This window comes from Coccinella septempunctata, chromosome 5 (assembly GCF_907165205.1).
Source record: "Coccinella septempunctata chromosome 5, icCocSept1.1, whole genome shotgun sequence".
Taxonomy (NCBI): Eukaryota; Metazoa; Arthropoda; class Insecta; order Coleoptera; family Coccinellidae; genus Coccinella; species Coccinella septempunctata.
In genome coordinates this window covers 39,418,959-39,442,385 of record NC_058193.1, presented here as the reverse complement: position 1 = coordinate 39,442,385, position 23,427 = coordinate 39,418,959, and the positions used below count along the sequence as shown (strand labels likewise).

The 23,427-nt window shown below is 38.9% G+C and overlaps 1 protein-coding gene across 4 annotated transcripts in view; it reads right to left on the bottom strand.

Annotated features, from left to right (window-relative positions):
- The window catches only part of LOC123313323 (complexin), a 157,880-nt gene that overhangs the window by 13,170 nt on the left and 121,283 nt on the right, over window positions 1-23,427 (bottom strand). For all 4 annotated transcript variants that reach the window (XM_044898160.1, XM_044898163.1, XM_044898161.1 and 1 more), the window contains one exon: window positions 1,924-2,084. In XM_044898160.1, coding sequence (XP_044754095.1) covers window positions 1,924-2,084 — 161 coding nt within the window. The remainder of the gene's footprint in view (window positions 1-1,923; window positions 2,085-23,427) is intronic.

Genomic DNA, 23,427 nt, shown 5'->3' with positions numbered 1-23,427 from the left:
GTGCGTGATCTGATTCGTAGTCACAAAAGCAACCGTATAATTTTCAACAACCCGTCCTGTTTTTGGACATTACTAGGGACGCGTTCCGTGTTTATACAGTCCGCTGAAAAGTGCCAACCGTGTAAAAAAAGGGCGAACTCAATCGTCCAGCTGACGCAGCGAGCAGTCAAAAAATTAGATAAATTCACGGCAATGAAATAACGAACTTATGAGGGGAAATTCGGTTTTTTTCAGTTTCGTGTCCACCGGTGTATGAAGGAGAACATCCTGAATTTTTAAATTTCAATTTCCGAATTGTACTTTGAAACTCTTCAAAGTGAAGCCTAAAGAAGGACTACGACTCAAATTATATTTTATTCAGTTTATCCAGTTTCAGGGAAGGGAAATACATAGCATGTTAGAGGCACATTCAAACTGAATTGTTCACTATAAATCGTGACTTCAGGTCGTGAAGTTTCTTATTATTACAACACTACACCTGTAACTACCACTAGCAATTTCGCTAAAATAATGATAACGTTGTTACTGCTCTAGAACCTAGATGTATGTTTCGATACAACATTCAGTGTGTGGATATATAAGTAGAAAGGCTGCATTATCCCTAAATTGTAATCTCTCTGTTTCTCATTCAGGAAAAAATTGCAAGGAGTTAAGTGTCCAAGGAATTTCCTGGACAATTTTCATGAAAACTTCAAAGATGGACCCAAATCCACATTTCATAAAAGCTTGCGGCGATCCCTAGTGTGACCTGGCAATTTACAGAGATCTGCAGTACATTAAACAGATGAATGCCTGTAATAGCGCAACAGTGGGACTAATGAATCCACTGAGGTACGATACTATCGATGTCAACCGCAATAATTCGATTGATTTTGTTTCGGTAAATCGCAATGGACCATTAGGGATGCTGTGTATCCAGTGGTAACGTATGAATTTCCCCGCAGACGTACGTCATCGTTCGAGAGCTTGAGGTTTGATGTGGGAAAATGTTCCCGCTGAAGAGGGATTTTATCGAAAGTGTGTTTTCAGGGAAAACCAACCCCTATCCGGTGGACAAATTTGTCAGTCGTTCAGAGAGGATTTTCCTCGAGAATTATGAAGCAGGTTAAGTGGAGAGAAATCTCGGTAAGCTGGCAATTTTTCTTCTGAATTGTTAGATCAAAAATATACTATAGACTAATGAATTTCTGCAATTCCTTATAGTAAATACTGCAATATGTTGAGGTTAACAGTACTCTTATACATTAAGGTATTAATATAATTACAGTTAAACCAAAAAGAAAAAATATAACGACCAAAATGATCAACAATAAATTGATGAAACTAGATGCCAGATTTTCCAGAACTACGTGAAAAGTATCAACTATTCAGAAGAAATTTTTGTGAGTTGTACCTTCTACTGATACTACTGTACTATCAACTTCGAGGAATTTCAAAATAAACTACTTTCTTCATGAAATAAATTCCTGATTTCTCGAATTTTGAGTGTGTTTTGCTAGTCGGAAAGGACTTCTTTTTGGTGATCATGTATGCATATTTCAAGAATCTTGAAATCAACTAAAACCAATCCATACAGCACAGTATGCACAACCGCGTTTTGGATGCGTTCCGAATCAACATGGCATATCGGAGGATATCCCATTGTTCATGATGAACACGATAATTATAAGCTAATAATAATGGATTTATCGGTTGTTTTGTTGGTTATGCTCATAAATTAAGCTTTAATTGCGCGGTAGCCAACTACAACATCGTATGCGGTTAATTACAGTTGGACGTGCTTGTTGTCAGGTAGGGTGGGGTTGTCGGATGGGGAAAATATTATACAACCCCCACGTAACTATTTCATCAATAGAAAGGTGGAACAATACGGTATGTTTCCATTCCATAATGGAAGATAAAAATGATCCCGCCAATTCTCACCTTGTCTCTGATTTCTTGCCTCATCTTTTCCCTCTCTTCCTCCATTTTCCTGTGCTTCTCCTTCCTCCTTTCTTCAGCTTCACGGATTGCCTCCAATCGCTCCCTTTCGGCCTCTTCCTCCTTCTCCTTGTCGTCTCCATCATCGTCACCACCGACAGCTCCTGAAACGAAAACGGAGTTTAAGATATAACTCCACAGCGAGAAGAACTCATGAAATGATCTAGAATTTCAAGTAGAAGTACCATTTGCCAAAAGACAGGTTTGGAAGTATCAGAAAATGAAGAAAATCTGAGCATGGATATCTACGAGGTGACTTTTTGGATGAAACACTATATGGAGATAAAATTAGGCTCTAGCTGCCTGTGGAAGATTTCAATGAATTCTATTCTGGGAATAACGAACCTTTGCTAGCCGCAGTTTTGAAATCTACAAGTTGTATGGTGAATTCCAAAGGTACATACCTCACTCAACAAAAAAATGAAAATAAAACTTGTTACAATTTTGAACGATAATTCAATTTTCATATAACGTTCTGAATTTGCGAAAATTCCAGCTGAATTCTCAATTTGTGGCATTATTCCGCACAAAAACACCAATTGAGTTATGTTGCAAAACTCAGTTTCCATTATCGCGAACAAAACTGAATAAAAAAAAAATTCAAACTGCATTTTTTATGCGAAATGGTTACTTTCACGTCCGACCCATTGTGGTTCGTATTGTCGACATTAATAACGAAAATTCGAACGTCCGATGAAAATATGAATTCGAACAGAACGGGTCAGAAACAGGTGAATATTTGAATTACGGCGAACAGAAATGGAAACATTAATGGTGCATTAATCCGGTGTCAAATCGAATGAATGCATGTAATGTTTCCATTAAAAAGCGCTTTGTTTGTCGGCACAAAGCCTGGCAACTCGTCGGCGAAAACTCCAAATACTCGATGAGGTTTTATAAGCCTTCCCCGCATCTATAATATTCGAATTTTGAGGGTTCTTCCAGCCACGAGTTATTCCTACGAGGGCGTCCCATAAACCGGTTGATTTTTGGAGTGGCTGTCACGGTACTGACAGGTTTTGTTGGCGCGAAGTTCAAACTGATTATTGTTGACATAGACGGATCTGATTTTAATTGGATAGGGTTGGATTATCATTAAAAGCACCCGTTGTTGGGATTTCATATCGCGATACGGATGAAGAGGTATCGGAAAATTGAATTTGCGGTCAGCAATGCGGATGCAACAAATTTCTAGCCCAGTGGGGAAAATCACGGGAATATTTGAAGAGTAGTTGGAAAAGTGGGTCTCTCGATGCGTTTCTTATTGGAATATCCAGTTTAAGCCTCGAGATCGCTGTGAAATTTAGTGTGATAAAGGAGTCAACTAAATAGGTACAACTGAAATAAGCTGAATAATAAACACATATGAAATGAACAACCAGGTTATTCTTTATTCGCAACAGAAGATGATACAACTCCCTTCATTGCACCAGAGCCATCAAGAAAAGGGAAGCTTTTCTAATGGAGATTGTTCAAAGGAAAGACAAGCCAAGTGCCAAGTACGACAGGCTGTACCGAAAAGGTTCTTTCACTCAGAAAATTAGAATCGATGAAAATAGCAGACACTATTCTTTGAATAATCTCCCAATTCTGACAATATGCTACCGAGACAGCTGAGCAATTGATTTGGTATTATGATGCTGTCTCTGTTGAAGCCACTGCACCTTGGATCGTAAATGGAACTAGAAGAGCAACACCTATGTACTCTCTAGATTCTCATCTCTTTCACCCTTTTCTCATAGAAACCAGACAATAGAAATGAAATAGAAACAAACAAGTAATATCACTAAACCAAGAAGAGTTTTGGGTCCAGTTGTACTCCTAATCTATCTTCGAGAAGAATCAACTCATTAGAGATTCCAATAGGTTAATTTTTCATCTCCCAAAGATCCCTTTTATCTGTTTTTGCCGGTCGTTCGATTCCATTTCGTAGTAGAAGAGTTCACCACCTCGCGTAATAACCGAAAAAGGCAGGATATAGTATCTCATGCATAACCGCACCTTTCATAACCCAATCTCCCTAAAACACAATTATTATAGAGTCCCGGAATATCGTTAATCCCATTACATTAAGATTAAACCGCTCTAATTCCCGATACGGGTCGAGTTTCAGGGCCAAAACGGCACCTTTAACTCCCGGATCTACGCCGGCCTAGAAATAAACGTCGGATTTTCACTTTCCTTCCCCAATTTGAATGTAATTTATTCGGGGGTGTCTCCTCCAAATGGGGTGTGGTTACCGACGTCGGGATATGATCTGGAGGCATCTGGGAGTACTGGTAATTAGCGATCTGATAAGGGTGCGAACAAGGGTGACCGCCTAATGGTATTATTCAGATTTCTGGTACATTTCCTCATATTTACGGACGGGTCTGGTTTCTAACGAGGTCACGGGGGTGGGGGGGATCTGGGGGATGGAAAATTATTCCGGTACATTTTGTGTAATTGCGTGTAAGAGATAAGAACATCCGAATCATGACGCCAGGCTTTCTGGAAGGCGAAATTGATGAAAATTGGGAGGTCTTTGGTGCTAGAGGAAGGGACAAGGTGATGTTACCACTAAGAATTCGAAAGAACAACAGAAACAACCTCAGGGATGCATTTCTACCTTCCTAAAGATTACAGTTTGATAGCAAGACATTCTATTGATGGGAGATCTTTATTGGTAATCTTCTGTATCCCGAAAAATCCCACCACCAATCAGTAACCACATCTCACCAGATCCATCGAATAAAACCGCAGTTTGATACTCCGCAATATCCGATTTCCGCTTCCGAAACATCTCAGATATTCCGATCAGTCTCAGCATCTGAGACAGCATCGCGGCCGGTAGAGAAGTTGTCTCCCATCGCACACAGCGTCCGGATTTTTCCCGTTCGGATGATGATATCTCATTTGTCCCGGTGACGGATGCTGGCCGTTCCGACTTCATCTCGTTCCCCGGGATTTTATGGAATGTCATAATAGTTGCAGCGGTGTTTTCCGCTCGGAAAAAGGGGATCGATTTAATTTGGTACATTCGCAAAGGTCGGAGTTCGTATGGGAGCGATGGATCCGGAGGGATTCGATTGAGATGTATGGCTTGACGGGGAAGTGATGATAGGATGTCAGTTTTACGTCGACCTGCTCATATTTCCAATCATCGAGGTACCACAACGTTTTGAATTCAAGGAAAAAATCTGTATCGATACAAATTTCATGCATCCAGCATTTATATTCACAAAAATCAACTGAAAGAACTGCAAACACTTGTCTTTTCACGTGGTATGTAAAGCAATACTTGCAATACACAATTTTCAACAAATTTTATCGAGTTACCTGGGTGTGCTCAAGAAAAGTACTGTGTTTCAAAGATTCTTTTGCGAGAAAAATGCTTTGTAGATTGTTTGAAAGGGTAACACTTCGACATTAAGGTCTATTTTGTACTCTTCTCAGCCTCTTAGCATTGCAGTAAATATTTGTTGGAGATGCTTCGAACAACTAGAATTGATTCCACAAAAAACTCTCTTATTTCGATATTTACGAGATTTGCTCTTTCAGAATATGTATCACATTTGGCTACCTCAATAGTCATAGTTACTACCTTACTACCTTAGAAGAATCATAGTTACTTTTTGTCACCATGACGTCTAAGGTAGCCAAATGCCCATGATTCCCTCAAGAGTCATAGTTACTTTTTGGGCATTTGGCTACCTTAATGGTCATAGTTACTACCTTACTACCTTAGAAGAGTCATAGTTAAAAGAAGTAACTATGAGTTCCAAGGTAGCAAAATGCCCATGACTACCTTAAGAGTCATATTTAAATTTTGGGCATTTGGCATTTGCAGGTTATTTTGAGAAATATTGTCCACTTGCTTGAACAATTCTCAGAATCGTTAAAAATCAACACCTTTCAAAGGTGAGGTATTCATACCTTTTAGCTCTACGATGAATTGTCTTTAGAAAAATTCTCGAAAAGTCTGTTGAAATATCGTCGGGGCCGAACGGTTTCACTGACGTCGATGAAATTTCGAAATTTATTACTAGAGGGGCTGCTCTTTTAAAATGAGTATGAAATTCTGATTTACCATGATTTTTCTGGGAGATACTCATAAGTGGTTCTTCGAAAAAGATGGTGTCAGTTAAAGATTCGTCAGAACTAGAATAAATCTTTACTATATCGCTAAAGATTGAGCTAGATTGTGAAGGGTATTGAAAAGATTTTTCCTTAATCAAGTAGCCTATGTGTGTCTCGTGGAATATCATAATACATTAAGACCCAATTCAACAAATAAAAGTATAATTCTTCCCCACACTAGTTGAACTCTGTCTTCGCCTAGTTTATCAAGGATATTCTCAGCCATATTGTCGTCGCAAGTTCACTGAACATCCCCCTATTCCATAGTCGACAATCAAATTTCACGCAGGTGAATCGAAAACCATTAGGCAACTCGTTCGACCAATCTGCTCCGAAAACCCTCGCAAAACAGCGACGCCAGCAGTTTCTTTTATTTACGACGCCTTAAACTAGGCATTAAGACAATAACGACTTCCGCGAAACAGCTCGGTATCTATTAATTCAACGGAATGAATCGGGGTCTGACCTGGCAGTTACAGAACGGTTTAATTGTATGCGTTGCCGTTTCGACACAGCAACCGTTTCGGCCGAAAATACCAATTTCTCGGAATTCGTTCAGATGTTCGCACAGCGGTATCGAAAATTAATTTTGGCAGGTCGAATTTTCCAATTTGAATCCATGGAATCGTCATTATCCGGTCTTTAATGAAGTATTCTTCATATGGGTTCCGAAATGAGTATTTTTGAGTGGATTAATTCCCAGGGTAAGGACTCTCTACATACCCGTAACTTAGTCGTGTTCCAGTTTTTGACTAGTTGTGAAAATACTGTATCTAGGTCTTTCATATATTTTTTTGAGCATCCCCTGCTTAGATACAACTAGTAGATAAAACAACAAGGATAGTACCTGTAAAGCAATTTTCAATTTTTTGTCTATTCATTTTCATTTCTTCAGTTTTCTGGTTTCTAAGATAAAAATAGCATTTCAGGTGAGGTGACTATAGGAGTGAGTCTTTGAATCATACAAATATTTTAACAGTAGATTCTTGAGGTTAAAAAAACCTTTTTCCTTATAGCTTTTTTTTATTCGGCCCTGATAGAAAGATATTTTAGGTTTTCATAATGAGCTGTGCCACCCCTTGAAAAACATTATGACCTTAAAAATAACTAGCTAAATCTGGGACACTACACATCTGTGGATATTTTAATAAAAGTTCTATTCAGACAAAGAACCCAATTTTCCACAGATATTTTTCATTCCAATCACTCGAAAATGGCGTTTTATTCGAGAAAATATGAGGAATACTTTTATTTCACAAAACGTCAAGTATTCATAAGATAGCGTCCAACGTAGTTTCATGAGTTGGCTTCTTTGAATTTTTGGTATTTTTATGGTACGTCATGGTCACAATGAGAAAACTGGAAGACGTGGGTGATATCTTGTGTTCGAGAAAGATTCACCAAATAAATGAAAAACTATATTCCAAAATTCATTTCATTCGATAAAACCGTTTGTGAGATAGAACTGAAAATAAAATTTTTTTATTGTTTTTCTACAGCCTGTATCTTTCAAACCGAGCCGATTCGGAAAAAATGGCAGTGGAAAAAAATGTTTCTTTTGATCTCAAGAATCAAATACTGAAATATTTTTACGAGTCAGGTACTCACCTTGTATGGGGAGCTGTATATGAACAAGAGTTGCTAAAATAAAATCATATGAAATGATATCATTAATTTCCTCACAGCCTGTACTGTAGAGGATTGCTTTCATTCAGTTAAAATTGAAATTTTGCGTCGTATGAGAACCAAGGCCTCAAAAGGCCCATAATCCTCGCTAAAACGCGTTAAACTACATCCAAACCCTCTCGGAACCGTCGAAAATACACGCCGCCCTACGATCCGTCTAGTTAAGGCGCGAAAGCGTCGGTATATTTCATTCCGCGCAAACAGAAACCTCGCCTCCGGTTCCGCGCGAATTCGGATTCACGAAGACATCAATTTCCGCTTTCAATTCGATACCCGAATTTATGTTTCTCGTTTCGTTTGTTCCGCAACATCGGTCGATCTGCATACGGTGACGGTTTGGGGCCCGCGCTGGGAATTTTTCACCCCCGGATGACGTTTACACGCTCCGGGCGTACAAGGACCGTCGATCCGAGGCGATAATACGAGAAGGAGGAAAATAGGAGAAATATCATTCAATTCGACATCGCGAACTACTAGTTGCAAAATGGCGAAGGAGCCACATAAACAAGAGATTCAAGTAAACCTCTCCCTAAACTTAAAAACTAAGTCGATTCAGAGAGCGCATGTCCTGACATGGCGATAATACGAGAGGGAAACGTTCAGCACAAGAATGGGAGAAACATCATTAAATTCGACATGGCAAACGACTAGTTGCAAAATGGCGAAGGATCCACATTAGCAGGAGATTCGAATAAACCTCTCCCTAAACTTAAAATCTAAGTTAATTCCCAAAATTGAGTAATATATACTCCATTAACTTTTATTTTAGCAGTCGGTTGGCCATGGAAATTTGACACATTTCACTCTGTATAGTACGAAAATGTGGGGTTATGAAGATTGTCAAAACATTTTTGGGTTTTAAATCAACGCTATGTTGCCCGTTCTACGTAAAAGTTTCTGTTTTTACGTAGTTTATCACAATGTCGAATCTTTTCGGGAAATATGTGACGAACATAATTGAAGTTTATACAAACTGATTGAAGGCATACCAAATCCAGTTATTTGCATGGAAAATACAAGAGATCAGTATAATATCATAATATGCACTAGCTTGAGGAGAGTTAATGTTCGTTATCTTCTTTGACTAAAGTTTGAATACGTTACATCCATTGTAGAATTCAAAAATATTAACCCGAAGATGAAATGCATATGATGCAGTGGTTGGGAATGGGTATCTCCCGAAGAAATTAACAGATAATTACAAGAATGTTGAATTCTTCAACAAAAATCATCTTGCATCAATGTAAGTTAAGGGAATGAAAGGAAGTTTCAAGTCAAGATGAACTTCACCTTCGAACAAAATTTCACATGAATAAACAATCAACAGGACAACTGGCGCGTATTTGTGGCTGTTCATCTTAATACATTGATATTATAACAATAGTTAGGTATTTATTGGTACCTTAAGACATTTACAATGTATAGGACAAGTCAAATCAAAATTGGAAAAATGAATTTTCGGGAACTTATTCTACGATGACATTAATCGAAAATCCTGTAGTAAACTTTTCGCATTTATTCACTCAAACATAAAATTCTCAAATGCCACCACTATTTTGGGTCTCCCAATAGAAGGAAATTCTTTGTCATCCTCTTCATTTACAATCTTTCTGTTTGTGGAAATATTCAGCTGAAATATAAGTCGTTTAGATTCAGATGAAACATTTTAGAAATTCTCTTATATTGAATATGTTCGCTACCGTCTGACGTATTGTGGATTTCAGAATATCAGGGTATAACTATTTGAATGAGCGGACCTGAATTCTAAATAGCACTTCCTGAAACCCTGTCTCTTTTTTCAATCACTTTCGGCATTTTCGTAATAAAATTGATATTAGTTGTGGCAACGGCGTTATGACATCAACGACATTTCATGAATGCCAACCTTACTCCGTTCTAGTTACAAAAACTTGAGAAAATTATTTCATGGCCAACCGACTGCTAAAATAAACGTGAATGCACTATACATATTTCATTCGGAAGGAGCATGTTCTGATAAGGACTTCACCCCTCCAACTTCACCCCATCTCGTTAAAAAGATCCCTCTAATTCAAAACATTTACCAATTTCCATCAGAAAAAATCAGCACAGTTTCCCACGAATCCCACAGAAAATTCACCGATAAAAACCGAGTTTAATATCCTGAAAAACGCCCCGAGAAACAAACGACGCAAACCAACGTCCGCAACCACCCCTAACCTCGATCTGAATACTCCCCGCTATTATTTTTTCCGCACAATACGCCCGGAGCGCGTAAACAAAGAAATAATCCGTGCTTATCGCGGATATCCAATCTCCGGTCTCGCAAAAGAGCGTCATTGTCCGTGACGTCACAAAACGACGCTTGTCCGAAGCAACATTCAGATCTAATTATCCGTTGACATGACTGGAATCACTTCAATATCCTCGTCAGATTTCTGTGGCGTGGTCCTCCTGGCTTTTTCCGCGATGAGCCTTTGTGTGCGTGACGTGCCCGATCTGACGTGTGTCCACTTTGAAGGAGAAATCCCTGAATATTTGTTCTGGGGAGAATGGAGATGCCTGGGATGCGAGATAATTCGGTTAGAGGAATGGGGGATGATACAGAAGAGGAAATTTTTTATTTCAGATAGCGGGATTCGTTACGCCTACGAGGATTTGATTATATCGAGGATGTTTATTGTGATCTAGATGGATTTTTTCTTTTGATTTGATACAATGGACCAGACCTGATATTTCATCGACAAGACGAGACTCTGGAATCATTGGAATTGGGCTAAAACGGATATCTGAAGCACTGAATATTTTATACGAACGCGTTCATCCTATAATTCACGTCAATTTGGACATGGGAAAGATTGCTGCGAAATGGATCCCCAAATGTTTGAATCTCGACCAAAATCGTGCAAGGGTAGAAGCATCGCGTGCTCGATTTGAAAACGATGTAGACTTCTTAATACGAATTGTTACTATGGTACATTGGGTACATTTCTACGATCCAGAAACAAAGCAACAATCGATGAAATGGCGACCCTCTGGTTCTCCAAGAAGTTTCGTGTCCAAAAATCTGCTCGAAAAGTTCTTGCTTCAGTTTTTTGGGATTGCCATGAAGTCATCATGATGATGATCCAATTTTTTGGATAAGGGTAGAACAATAACCGGAGATTACTATTCGATATAACTAACCACTCTACGGGAAAAAATCAAATAAGAAAGACGTGGAAAACTATCCAAAGGTGTTTAGTTTTTGCAGGACAATGCCCCTGCACACAAATCTCATGTAGTCATGCAAAAAATTCGTGATTTAGGGTTTGAATTACTAGAACACCCCCCTTATTCACCAGATTTGGCTCCATCCGACTATCACATCTTTCTTCAACTGAAAAAAAGTTTAAAAGGTCGTAAATTTTCTTCCAACGGGGAGGTAATGAAAGCTGTGGAGGTTTGGTTTGCAGAGCAACAAGAAACTTTTTTTTTGAAAGGTCTAGAAACGTTGCAGGTTCGCTGTAATAAATTTATCCAATTAAGAGAAGAATATGTTGAGTAATAAAATATTTTGACATTGGAATTTTGTTTGGTTCTATAGTAGAGCTAAGAATTTTTCGATATATCCTCGTAGATGAGAGTTTGGTTGATGCCTGGCTACGGCAAATTTTTTTAAACCTACGGTAACGTTGATTTTTCCTCAAAATACCGATTTTTCCTACGGAATCACAAGATGTATGTCTAGTACAAGCTGGTACATATCGCGAGAGGATCTGTCCTCTTACCGCCCATCACAAGGGAGCTTTAGTTTTCATTACGTCAGGTGTCTGGCAGAATCAATATAGCTTACCCCGCCCGGAGCCAAACTGACATCCTCTTAAGTAACTTCATACACCGGCTACGGCCACGGCTTTTAGGGGCGCTTTTAGAGATCGAACCTGTCTTCGAACTAACCAGATTTTATTTATAATCGGGTAGCGTAAAATTACATTCGCCGGCTTGTATATTCTCTCGCTTCCCGCGGAGCGTGAATATGAAAAATTTACTCCGGGCTGGATTTCACGCCGGAATAATCAACTTTAACGGAGTTATGTTTCCTGCCGGGACGAGATACTCGTTCGGGATGGATGGGTTGCTCAGGTGACAGGTTCTTTTTCGCGTTTTACGACTGAAAAGACGGCGCTTTGTGTGCGGTTCGGCGGAAATCGCAAGGTCGTAAATTGGAAAAGTTATTCCCGTCATAATCGTGATCGCCGTATCACACAGATAAATGCCGAATTGACCATTTTTCGAGTTTATGTAAATCGAGTTATCCAGAAGATCTTATGTTTTCCAGCTGGATTATTGAGGATTGAACACAAAAGAGATTCCCTTAGATTCAGATGGTAAAATTGTCTAATATTCTGAAATTCGATCTCTCCCAGAAATATATGAACTGAATCCACACATGAAACCTAATCCTATTTGACGTCAATACTTTATAAGGCTTCTCTTCATGACTGCGGACTTTTATTTCAAATAAAATCGTTATAATGTAAACCAGTCTATTACGGCACACATATGCGCTTCGTTTTTCTACGTTTACTAATCGATTATAAGAGTATTAGTGGGATAGTTGTACTTTCACAGAAAACGAATCACATAATATACTTCATTCACTTTTATTTTAGCAGTCGGTTGGCCATGGAAATTCGACACATTTCACTCTGTATAGTACGAAAATGTGGGGTTATGAAGCTTGTCAAAACATTTTTGGGTTTTAAATCAACGCTATGTTGCCCGTTCTATGTAAAAGTTTCTGTTACTACGTATTTTATCACAATGTCAAATCTTTTCGGGAAATATGTGACGAACATAATTGAAGTTTATACAAACTGATTGAAGGCATACCAAATCCACTTATTTGCATGGAAAATACAAGGGATCAGTATAATATCATAATGTGCACTAGCTTGAGAAGAGTTAATGTTCGTTATCTTCTTTGACTTACATCATTTGTAGATTTCAAAAATATTAACTCGAAGATGAAATGCATATGATGCAGTGGTTTGGAATGGGTATCTTCCGAAGGAATTAACAGATAATTACAAGAATGTTAAATTCTTCAACAAAAATTATCTTACATCAATATAAGTAAAAGGAATTGAAGGAATTGAAGTTTCAAGTTAAGATGACCTTCACCTTTGAACAAAAATTTCACATGAATAAACAAGTAATAGGGCAACTTGCGCGTATTTGTGGCTATTCATCTTAATACATTGATGTAATAATAATAATTATAGGTATTTATTAGTACCTTAAGACATTTACATTGTATAGGACAAGTCAAATGAAAAATAGAAAAATCCATTTTAGGGAACTTATTCTCCGATGACATTTATCGAAAATCCTGTAGTAAACTTTTCGCATTAATTCACTCAAACATAAAATTCTCAAATGACACCAATTTTTTGGGTCTCCCAATAGAAGGAAATTCTTTGTCATCCTCTTCATTCACAATCTTTCTGATTGTGGAAATATCCAGCTGAAATATATGTCGTTTAGATTCAGATGAAACATTATATAAATTCTCTTACATTGAATATGTTCGCTACCGTCTGACGTATTGTGGATTTTAGAATATCAGAGTATAACTATTTGAATGAGCGGACCTGAATTCTAAATAGCACTTCCTGAAACCCTGTCTCTTTTTTCAATCACTTTCGGCATTTTCGTAATAAAAATTGATATAAGTTGTGGCAACGGCGTTATGACATTAACGACATTTCATGAGTGCCAACCTAACTTCGTTCTAGTTACAAAAACTTGAGAAAATTATTTCATGGCCAACCGACAGCTAAAATAAATTTGAATGAAGTATACGTTAAAACTTCTAAATAAACTTCGAATTTCTCTGTGAAATTATCCACACTCACTCCACGTCAAGTTCCCTGATAAGAATACAAACGCGATACATCCCCATCGTGGAGGCAAAACAACGTTTAACAGAGGATACGTATACACATCCAGGGATATAGGATGTAACTCAAAGCATTCGCCCTGTGATGGATAGGCATAGTTTAATGCCGCCATTGTTGGAAAACTTCTTTGTCAAATACCAACACACACAGACACACAGGATGAGATTGCTTTGTAACGTGCGATACAATAGACATGTGATATGAAAACGGGGTGTATACTCGAAATCGAGTAGAATTTGGTGGGCCTCCTTCACATTTGTATACGACAGGATGCTAATTGCGTGGCACGTATTGGAGTGCGGGAGAAGGATTGGAAGATACGGAGATTCGTATTTTTCCTCGCTCTCATAATCATGAATTCGTTACTTTGTTGAACAATTGACGAAAATTAACATTTCGACTACCAAGAAAAATTGTCCTATGTAAGCAATCTTTATGGGAATAAAGAAAAAGTTAAGCAGGTGGAAGCTTGTCTATTTATACAGGGTGAGTCATTGACTCGTGAAGATATTTAAACAGTAGATTCTTGAGGTCAAAAGAAACACTTTTTTCCTTTACCATTTTTTCCGAATCGGCTCGGTTTAAAAGGTACAGGCTGCTGAAAAACCTAAAAAAAGTTTATTTTCAGTCCTATCTCACAAACGGTTTTATCGAATGAAATGAATTTCGGAATATAGTTTTTCATTTATTTCATTAATCTTTTTCGAACACAAGATATCATCCACGTCTTCCAGTTTTCTCATTATGACCATTTCGTACCATAAAAATACAAAAAATTCAAAGAACCCAACTCTTTGAACGTTTTGTGAAGAAATTATTCTTCATATTTCCTCGTATAATGTTTTCGAGTAATTTGATGTTCAAAAATTAAGAAATGTCTGTGAAATTTGAAAAACTGGACACATTGTTTGAATACAACTCTGTTTAAGAGATCCACAGATGTATAGGCTTGTTATTCTGAAGGGAATTTGATTTCTCCAGGGGTAAAATAGCTCCTTTTTAAAACTGGGTATAGGACAAAAGTTTTTCTTTTAATTTAATCTCCAGAATCTACTGTTAAAATATTTGTACGAGTATTTCTCAAATCATCTACTCTTTTTTCCACCCAAAAGCATTTCAGAATATATTCACCTTTCTACCCAAACCACGAGAGGTCTCTTTCTGTAAAATCGAAGAATGTTACAGCCCTTGATATAGCTTACAATTTTTTGCCAACAACTGGAATGAGATTCCGAAGGAGAAATGAAGTAATTGTTGAATTTTCCGACAGAAACATGATTATTATCAGCAAATCCAACGTTCTGAAGAGAATAATCCGTAAAAAAACCCATTTAATTGAGCTCAATTGAGTCTAAGCCGCGGTCTGTCTTCATCACCTCCGAGATTATAACTGGTGGACGAATTCAAATTTAAACGAATAATTACAAGAGGGAAGTTCCGTTGCATTTTACTGTCGACAAATAATAAAACGGGTAATATAAATATTAATGTGGAAGGTGAGCTTTCTCGTGCGGAAACGCTGAAACAAAATGGCCAGAAAATTCAATTCAACGCTCCCGGCTCGGCCAGATTAATATGAAGCACACTCGGGAATTTATGCTGTAGCTACAGTCGTCTGCATAGTTCACTAATTAAGAGCTTGAAGGTGCTTCTTTCCGTTGTAATTCGTCGCCGGTGTCCGGAAAAAATATGGCTGTTTATCCGACCGACCCGACGAAGGAGCTTTTTCAAGTCTGGTGTTGGTTTTGGCTCAACTTGATTAGCGCGGCGGTGGAAAGCGTTTCCAGTCTGAAGCATTAATTGCGAAACACGAAAATCAACCAAGAGATATGAATCGAAATGGGTCATACATATACGTGTTTTTATTATGATCTCTTTCATCAAAATCCTTTGTAGATGTACACATCAGTTAATCCTCTGAACTCCTTGACGAGTTTCCCTTCCGGCTATCCGAAAACGGGCGGGGAATGATGGATAGCGTATCCGTAGCGAGAGAATTATTAAAACTACCGCCAAACAATTCCAAGCCTGAAAGGCTCTGCGTTTGTCGGTTGCGAATATCAGAAACCTCCGGGCCACGTTGTTAGTTAGGGAGGAACGAGAATAGTTCGAGATTTTAGCATATCCGTTCTCGATTAGGACGGTATGTTTCTGATTGAACTAACGTACTAACTAGGTGGTATTTTAGCGGGCGAGGTATTCCCGGAATTTTAATCCAGCGAATTATTCACATATTCGGATGTTTTGAGGGGGCGTTCCTTCAGTGGAGGAGTAATCCTGTTACCATATTTCAAAATCTGTAAAATAATGGCTCTGCAACCGACCATTTCTTAACCAAGTCTGGATTAAACAAGGCTGTGTGTTAGCGCCATTACTGTTCAATATTTTCGTCATGGCTGTCTCGATAATTGCTGACATGAGTATGCCTGCAAGAGGTGTTGGAATAAGAATCAGATTTGATGGAGGTCTGTTTAGCTTGAAGCTCCTCAAAGCAAAAACCCGTACAAAGTTTATCACGGAATTTCAATGTGCAAACGATTATGCAGCTCAGATGATCTACAGATAATGTTGGACACCTATGAACATATATACGAAGCTTTAGGCTTGAGACTCAATATGGACAAAACCAAAATCTTGTTAAGTCCGCCAGAAAACCTTCAAACAGCAGATATCAGCCTGGAAGATGAAACTCTAGAGTAGGTCGAGCAGTTCAAATACTTGGGAAGCTTCATAAATACTAGGGCTAACCTGGACACGGAAATACACAACCGTATCAATTCGGCATCACGGGCATTCTGGAAGGTAAAGGTCACAGTGTTTCAAAATCACGACCTCAATCTGAAGACCAAGAAAGCTGCTTACAAAACAGTGGTCCTCCGAACGCTTCTTTACGGAAGCGAAAGCTTGACTCCCTACAGGCGACACATTAAACAGCTTGAACAAACGCAACAACGTCATCTTAGATAAATATTGCACATCAGATGGTTCCACAAAGTTTCAAATGCAGAAGTCTTGCAGCGCGAGAGTTGTACAACAATTGAGACTCAAGTAGCGACGGCCAGACTCAGATGGAGCGGCCACATTCTGAGGATGCAAGACACGAGACTCCCCAAAATAGCTCTGTATGGCGAATTCACAGAGAGAGCTCGGAAACCAGGAGGCCAGTATAAGCGGTTTAAGGATACACTGCATCAATCCCCAAAATCAGTCAATGCCAATCATAACTGGGAACAACTATCGTTAGACAGGTCACAGTGGAGGTCTTTGATCCACAGTTATAATAGAGACTCGAGAAGAATACAGCGGTGGCCGGATTTAGTTGGTGACTATCCATGCCCAGAGTGTGGAAGAATCTGTAGGTCACGGTTGGGTCTCTTCAGTTACAGGGGTGCACCTAGTCGCAAGTACCTCTAAGAAATTATAAGTTTGATTGCACCGATAGTCTGGTTTTTGAGTCTTTTTGTAGATTTATTCTCGGTAACGAGATTCAGCAATGAATGAATAAAAAAAAATTCCCGAGAGTCACAGCGACGAAGAATTGGAACCATAAAAAATGACGAGAACATCCTTATTCATGACAAGGAATCCCGAATAAGAAGACATCACAAAAGAAAGCCGCCATAACTCCGACCAATAATTAAAACGCATAAAGCAGATCGCTATCTGACTGTCCAATTATAACCGGAACCTCCTCTCGATACCAAACAATAACTTTTTCCGCAGGACACCGATCCATAAATAATCCCCGATCTGAATGGCGGGCGGACCTTCGGGAAATGCGACTTGATTGAGGGAAATTCTCCGAGGAAAATTGCGGCAGAAACATTCCATTCGACTGATTGTTAATCAGGTTTTTGTCATCGGACGCGCGTCGATTCGGAAACGGGAGTTTTTCCGATCGGGGGAGGGGGCAGGGAAAACTAGGGTTTTCCGCGACGGAATCAACCGCAATTCACGCCCGATTTGTTTCGCGCGCGACGACAGCTGTCTTTCCGATCGGAAAAACTCCGATTATGCCGGAGATTTATTCGAGAACGGGACGGATGCGGTATATTCGGGAATTTTGGGGTGGATTTCCTTCCGGTCCCTTCCCCCCGGCGTTTTTATACGACCGTGTGCCGTATGCTTCGTATGGATGCGCTGGAACAAAGGATGTTTGCCTGAAGGGCTCGAATATTCCACTAGATCAATGTATATGTCGATGATTTAGTTTAAACTGACAGACTTCTACAGCGAGCAATTCGAAAATCCAGTCTCAGTAAACTGCATGTCGTAGTTTCGAACTTATTGACTCTCTCCAGTGCAATGTACCGTTGATATTACGAAAACAATGAGTTCTCGCTGTTCGAAGAAAGATGACCTTTCTGAAAGGTTCAGTTGGAGTCTTGAGCTTGGTCGTTTATTTGGATTTTTGGCCCTCTGGTAAATAGGATTGAATCGAGGGTCCTGGAGTATATAGCTTGTCAGGGTTTTGCCACTATTACAGGACTATTCCAGGACCACCTTTCAGATACACCAAATTTTGGCAGGAATACGATAGAACTAGTTTGGGATCTCATATTACTAGATTTGTACAAATATTTCAACAGTAGATTTTTGAGATAGAAAGAAACACTTTTTCCTTTACCATTTTTTCCTATTCGACTTGGTTTAAAATACACAGACTACTGAAAAACCATAAAATTGTTATTTTTAATTCTATCCTTTTGTAAAAAATAAGTATTCCTCATATTTTCTCGTATAATGCGCCGTTTTCGAGTAATTTGATGTTCAAAAATTTGAAAATATCTGTGAAATTCGAAAAATTGGGTACTTTGGCTGAATAAACTCTGTTTGAAAGAGCCACAGATGTGTAGTGTCACATATTTAGCTAGTTATTCTGAAAGTAATCTTGTTCTTCCAAGGATGGACGAATCGGAAAAAATGGCATACAATTCTTTTGACTTCAAAATTCTACTGTAAAAATCAATGTACGAGTCAAATAATCACCCTGTATTTACAGGACATTGTAGACTACCTCATGCTTTGGAGGAAGATTGTCCTGCACCAAACAGGGTCAGATTTGATGGCTTCCTCGAGTTCAAAAATTGAGAAATTATTCACCGTTGTTGCCAAGTCACAGTAGAACACAAAAATAGGGTCAGGAATCCTGACTTGAGGGTGAAATTCTGCTACCTGAAAATACTCAGACTACCGTACTTTAACAGGACTGTCTCAAAAGCATACGTTGTCCTTTCAGATTAGCAAAAAGATAACAATCTTCGACATTAAACCTTTCTTCGTCGACCACTCCTCTAGCAATCTCAATAAACGTCCCCTCATCCCGGTTATGAATTAAAACACTCAACATCCGGTATAAACCGAGTGGAAAATCACCCATTTCCTAAATCACACGATTCGGCCACATCTGCCTCATCCGAGGATCTAAAACACTCGGAGAGACTCACTCCATATCCCATTGTCCACATCATAACTCCGAAATTTGAGTGGTTTACTGAAAATCCCGAGAGAGGGAGACGGAGCGCGGGTAGGAAAATCTCCCGGGGAAAACTTCTTCATGGCGGAAACTTCGTCTTGATGCCCCCACCCCTGCCTCATTCATCCGAAAAGTTTCGCGAAGTAAATTTCGTCTTAATTCCACTCAAAAAGGCGGATATGGAAGAACTTGTCGTTGGTATGAGCGGCCAATTATCAGTCGGAGTCCTACAATGCCGACTGGGAAAGGTCTGGTGTGTAGAGAAAAGCGAAGATTAACGGGAAATTCATTGAAACGAGCGAATGGGGATAGTTGAGAGTAGATTCGTTCTTCTTCGGCGAAATTGGATCATAATGGTGCTATTTAGTGCAATCATTTGAAGGGTGTTTCGCCTTTCTTCTTCAAATTGAGTTGGAACCCATTTTGAGAAGGATCCTCTTCTGTTCATCAAACGAAATCATAAAATTGGATATCCAACTTAATCTTTTCATGTCAAGTTTCGTATTCGTGAGTCGCATTAAAAAATAATGAATAATCTATTGAGACATGGCTGCTCAACACAAAGTAAATGAAAGAAAAACGAAATAATTCATGTTCTTCCAGGGCCCAAAGCCTCTCCAAAGGACTGGAGGCAAAATTATCGGGAAATCATTGATATCCCTCCATACAATATTCAATTCGTAAAGGATCCCCATCAAAAGTACATTTAGGATCAAAGGCACTCATCGCGTAAGGCCATCAAATCAGTTTCCTATATTTTTTCTGGCTATTGACAAACCCATATCGCTGTGGCAACTTCGGTTTATGGCCACTTTGGAAAATGACACCGCGTCATATAACATAGGGATATTTTGTCCTTACGGCCGATATCGGTTAGTGTTTAACGTTGCCATTCTCTTTGTTCGGTCGTTAATAGGGGTGGAATTAGAGCTCCATTTATAAGAAACCCTCCGTGGTTTTATAACCTCTAAGAAAAGGATCGCTTTGTGTTGATACAAGAAACGATGCGATTTTATGGACTATTGACCCTTGATTCACTGGACTGGCTGTTGATGTGGATGTTTAACTGGGGAAGTTGTTTTGGAGCTCGTGGTTTCACGCAAATAATTTCTTTTTATTCAATCTTTGAAAGGAGAAAGCGCAAAAGTTATTGAAGTTCATTAAAACTTCGTAACTGTTAGGTGACCTACAAAAAACTAATCCAAAGGTACAGGGAAGTTCTTCTCGTAGTCAAACTCACAAAAACAACGCCCGGATTCAAAACTAAACTCTCGCATCCTGATCATAAACCGTAACAAGATTCCCGCTAATTAACTGAAGGAAAACACAAACGGCAGAACGATCTCTAACCCGAAATACATCTGTCTGTTCTAGATAACGCCAACACGATTAATTGCATCCTATAAATACGTTGAGTCGAGTAAAGTGCAACGTACAGCGAATAAGTCAAGTTATCCGAAACTTCTGACATAGACCGATGTTGTAATTGAAGACTGTTGTCACCCGAAACCGAGCAGAAACGTAATTAAACGGGAGAGACGGTCTTGCCGAGAGACCGGGGGTGTGTATTTCGAATATAATTCGGTCTCTTACTCGCCATTTCTCCGGGAAAAGTGACAATATATCGGAAGAGGTACCTTGAGGAAGGGGAGTAATTTTACCTCTGTTGGTTTTCATTCCACGACAACAGCTTCCTTTCTGCTAGCGTAATTGCTGTTTCGGGATGCATAGTGAAAAGAATTGAGGAAGACGTTTTTGAATGGATTCTCCGTAAGTTTGAGGGGGAATCCTTGAAGTGGAGGTACAAATCCGGAAAATGTTTCACACCGGATCAATCTGTTTGTAAGACTTGAATGAGACTGGATTTTTCATGTTTGGAACTAGGTATCATAGCATTTTGTTAATTTTCTGTCGTACTTTCAAGCAAATCATATTGATTGCTTAGTTATAATAACCCTCAAAATCTTCCAGATGATAGACCGCTCAAAAACCACCACAGGGGAGTCACTAAATTGTTACTATCATAAGCTAGTGTCTGAGCGTCTTCAAGGCAGAAATATTTGGAATCGAAGACGTGTACAAAAAAACCTTAAAAGAAACTATCAGAATTGTGACATAGCGAACCATTTTGACTGCAATACATACAAGAAAGTTTCAGGAAAGAAAAAAACAGAAAGAGGAACACTCAGAAGAAATCTTCATGCCAAAATGTTCCTTGGAACACTGTGTATCTGGATCTTCACCAAATATTCGCTCAAATTTGTTACAAACCTTATTTCATGGCACTTAAAATTGAAGAAACAGTCAGTCTCAGTGAATAAGTTCCATTGAATGATACGAACTCCAGAAATCAATGTTAAACCCTCCATATCCGAAATATACGTCAGCTTCTGTTCAGTTGAGCTGAACACAGCAACACACGGGTGATCATTAATGTACATACCTTGTATATCAAATCAGAACATATATGTATTTGAGGGCATTACTCAAAACAGCGTACCATGTACCTGCGACATTAACAAGCACAACTCGTATGTACCACGCTACATTCAACCGTATCCCATACTTAAAATCTAAAACTGTATTGATGTCTCCATTCGATCATGGAGGTTCGAAAAAAACGACCCAACTGATAGAAACGCGTTGGCTTCTTACTCATTCGCGAAGTAGCAGACGGCTTAACAGTGTTTTTTCAAATTGATGGCGGTTTTGTAGAAATTGGCCAAGAGCCATGTGGATTCTGTTCGCGTAATTCCAGGAGAACGTGAATATAAATCGAGAATTGAGATAGGTTGGATCCTTCGAATTTCAAGCCCGAATTGTTCGCGGTGCATGATATAGGTATATATGTAATCTTCTCGATTACTGTATATATCTGCAATAGAAGTTACACTGCTGAATATAAGGGCGTGAATGAAGAAGTAATTGAGGAAGCTGTATGAATGAATGGTCATCCTGAAAATGAGATATTTTCTAATGATTTCAACACATAATCTGATCATTTCTAGATATAACCCTCACAGTTAAGGGGAGATGCTTGTTATGAAGTATCTGCTGATATGATTAACAGAATAAAATGACAACCAATAAATGACAATCATCTCGAGAACGTATTCCGGAGTGATTCAAAATTTCCCAAATTGAAACTTGACATTCAGTAAGCCCCATCTCTTCATCGTGCCGTGGTTCGTTAGATCGGCCATAGCTGGATACGTTCTCGGATTAACAAAGAGCACGTTGAGAGTTCAATCGATCATGCATTTATCCAGAAAATGACGACAAATTGGATAGCCGTCGTCCCGTGCCAAAAACCCTCAACCGAACCGAACTTGGGCGATTTGCATTCCGAAATTGAAGCATCGGATACATCGTGAACGAGAGCACTCGCCTGATATAACAATTTTTTTTTGTCGGGACCCGCTTGAGCACTATTGCAAGATTCAAACGTCACTCCGAAGTCCTCCAGACGATTCGGACTAGACATTGTTAGGAATAACCCTAGACAACAATCGAATGCGAAGAGGTAAAACACTCTAAACAGAATCGACTTCTTGCGTAGTACAATCTTGCTGTAATGATGCAACATAAAATTGCAAAGAAGAATTTCACTTCATCCTTGGATTAAGTTATTCTGATTAACGTCCTGAGCCACATTAATAACATAACTATTCACCTGAATTATGAAAAAAACCATAAATCGAATCAGAAGTTGGAGCAAAAATCCAAAAATTTCTGTGCCAATTTGAAGCCATCATAAAATGTTTTTTTTCCAATTAAGGAACGATATATCAAAGAATAGATCTGGAAATAATCTGGAATTACATGGACGAAGTTCACAAAGTGCTCAAATTTATGCACCGCAGTCAACTATTTCGACAATTCGTCTTTGCGCATTCACCAATTTGCAACCGCGTGAAAACTCTTGGTATAAATATCGAAATGGATAGTTCTAATTGAGAATAACCACTAGGTGCATATGAAATATATTGACGAAATATTTCCCTCGATATTCCACTTTAATCCTCAACTCCTTTTGCTCAAATAATGTATTCGCTCGCTTCCAGGGAAAGACCAAAATGAGTTCGGGCTTAAAGCCGAATCAATCTATCGAAGATTTGAAATTCCTTCGCCGATTAGGGTCCATCGTCAATTAAAAAGAGCTCTAGGCTTATTATTTCGCAGATAATTAGCCGTGATTCGACTAATACCCCGTCCGAGATCACAGTGTCAGATTTTAATTAG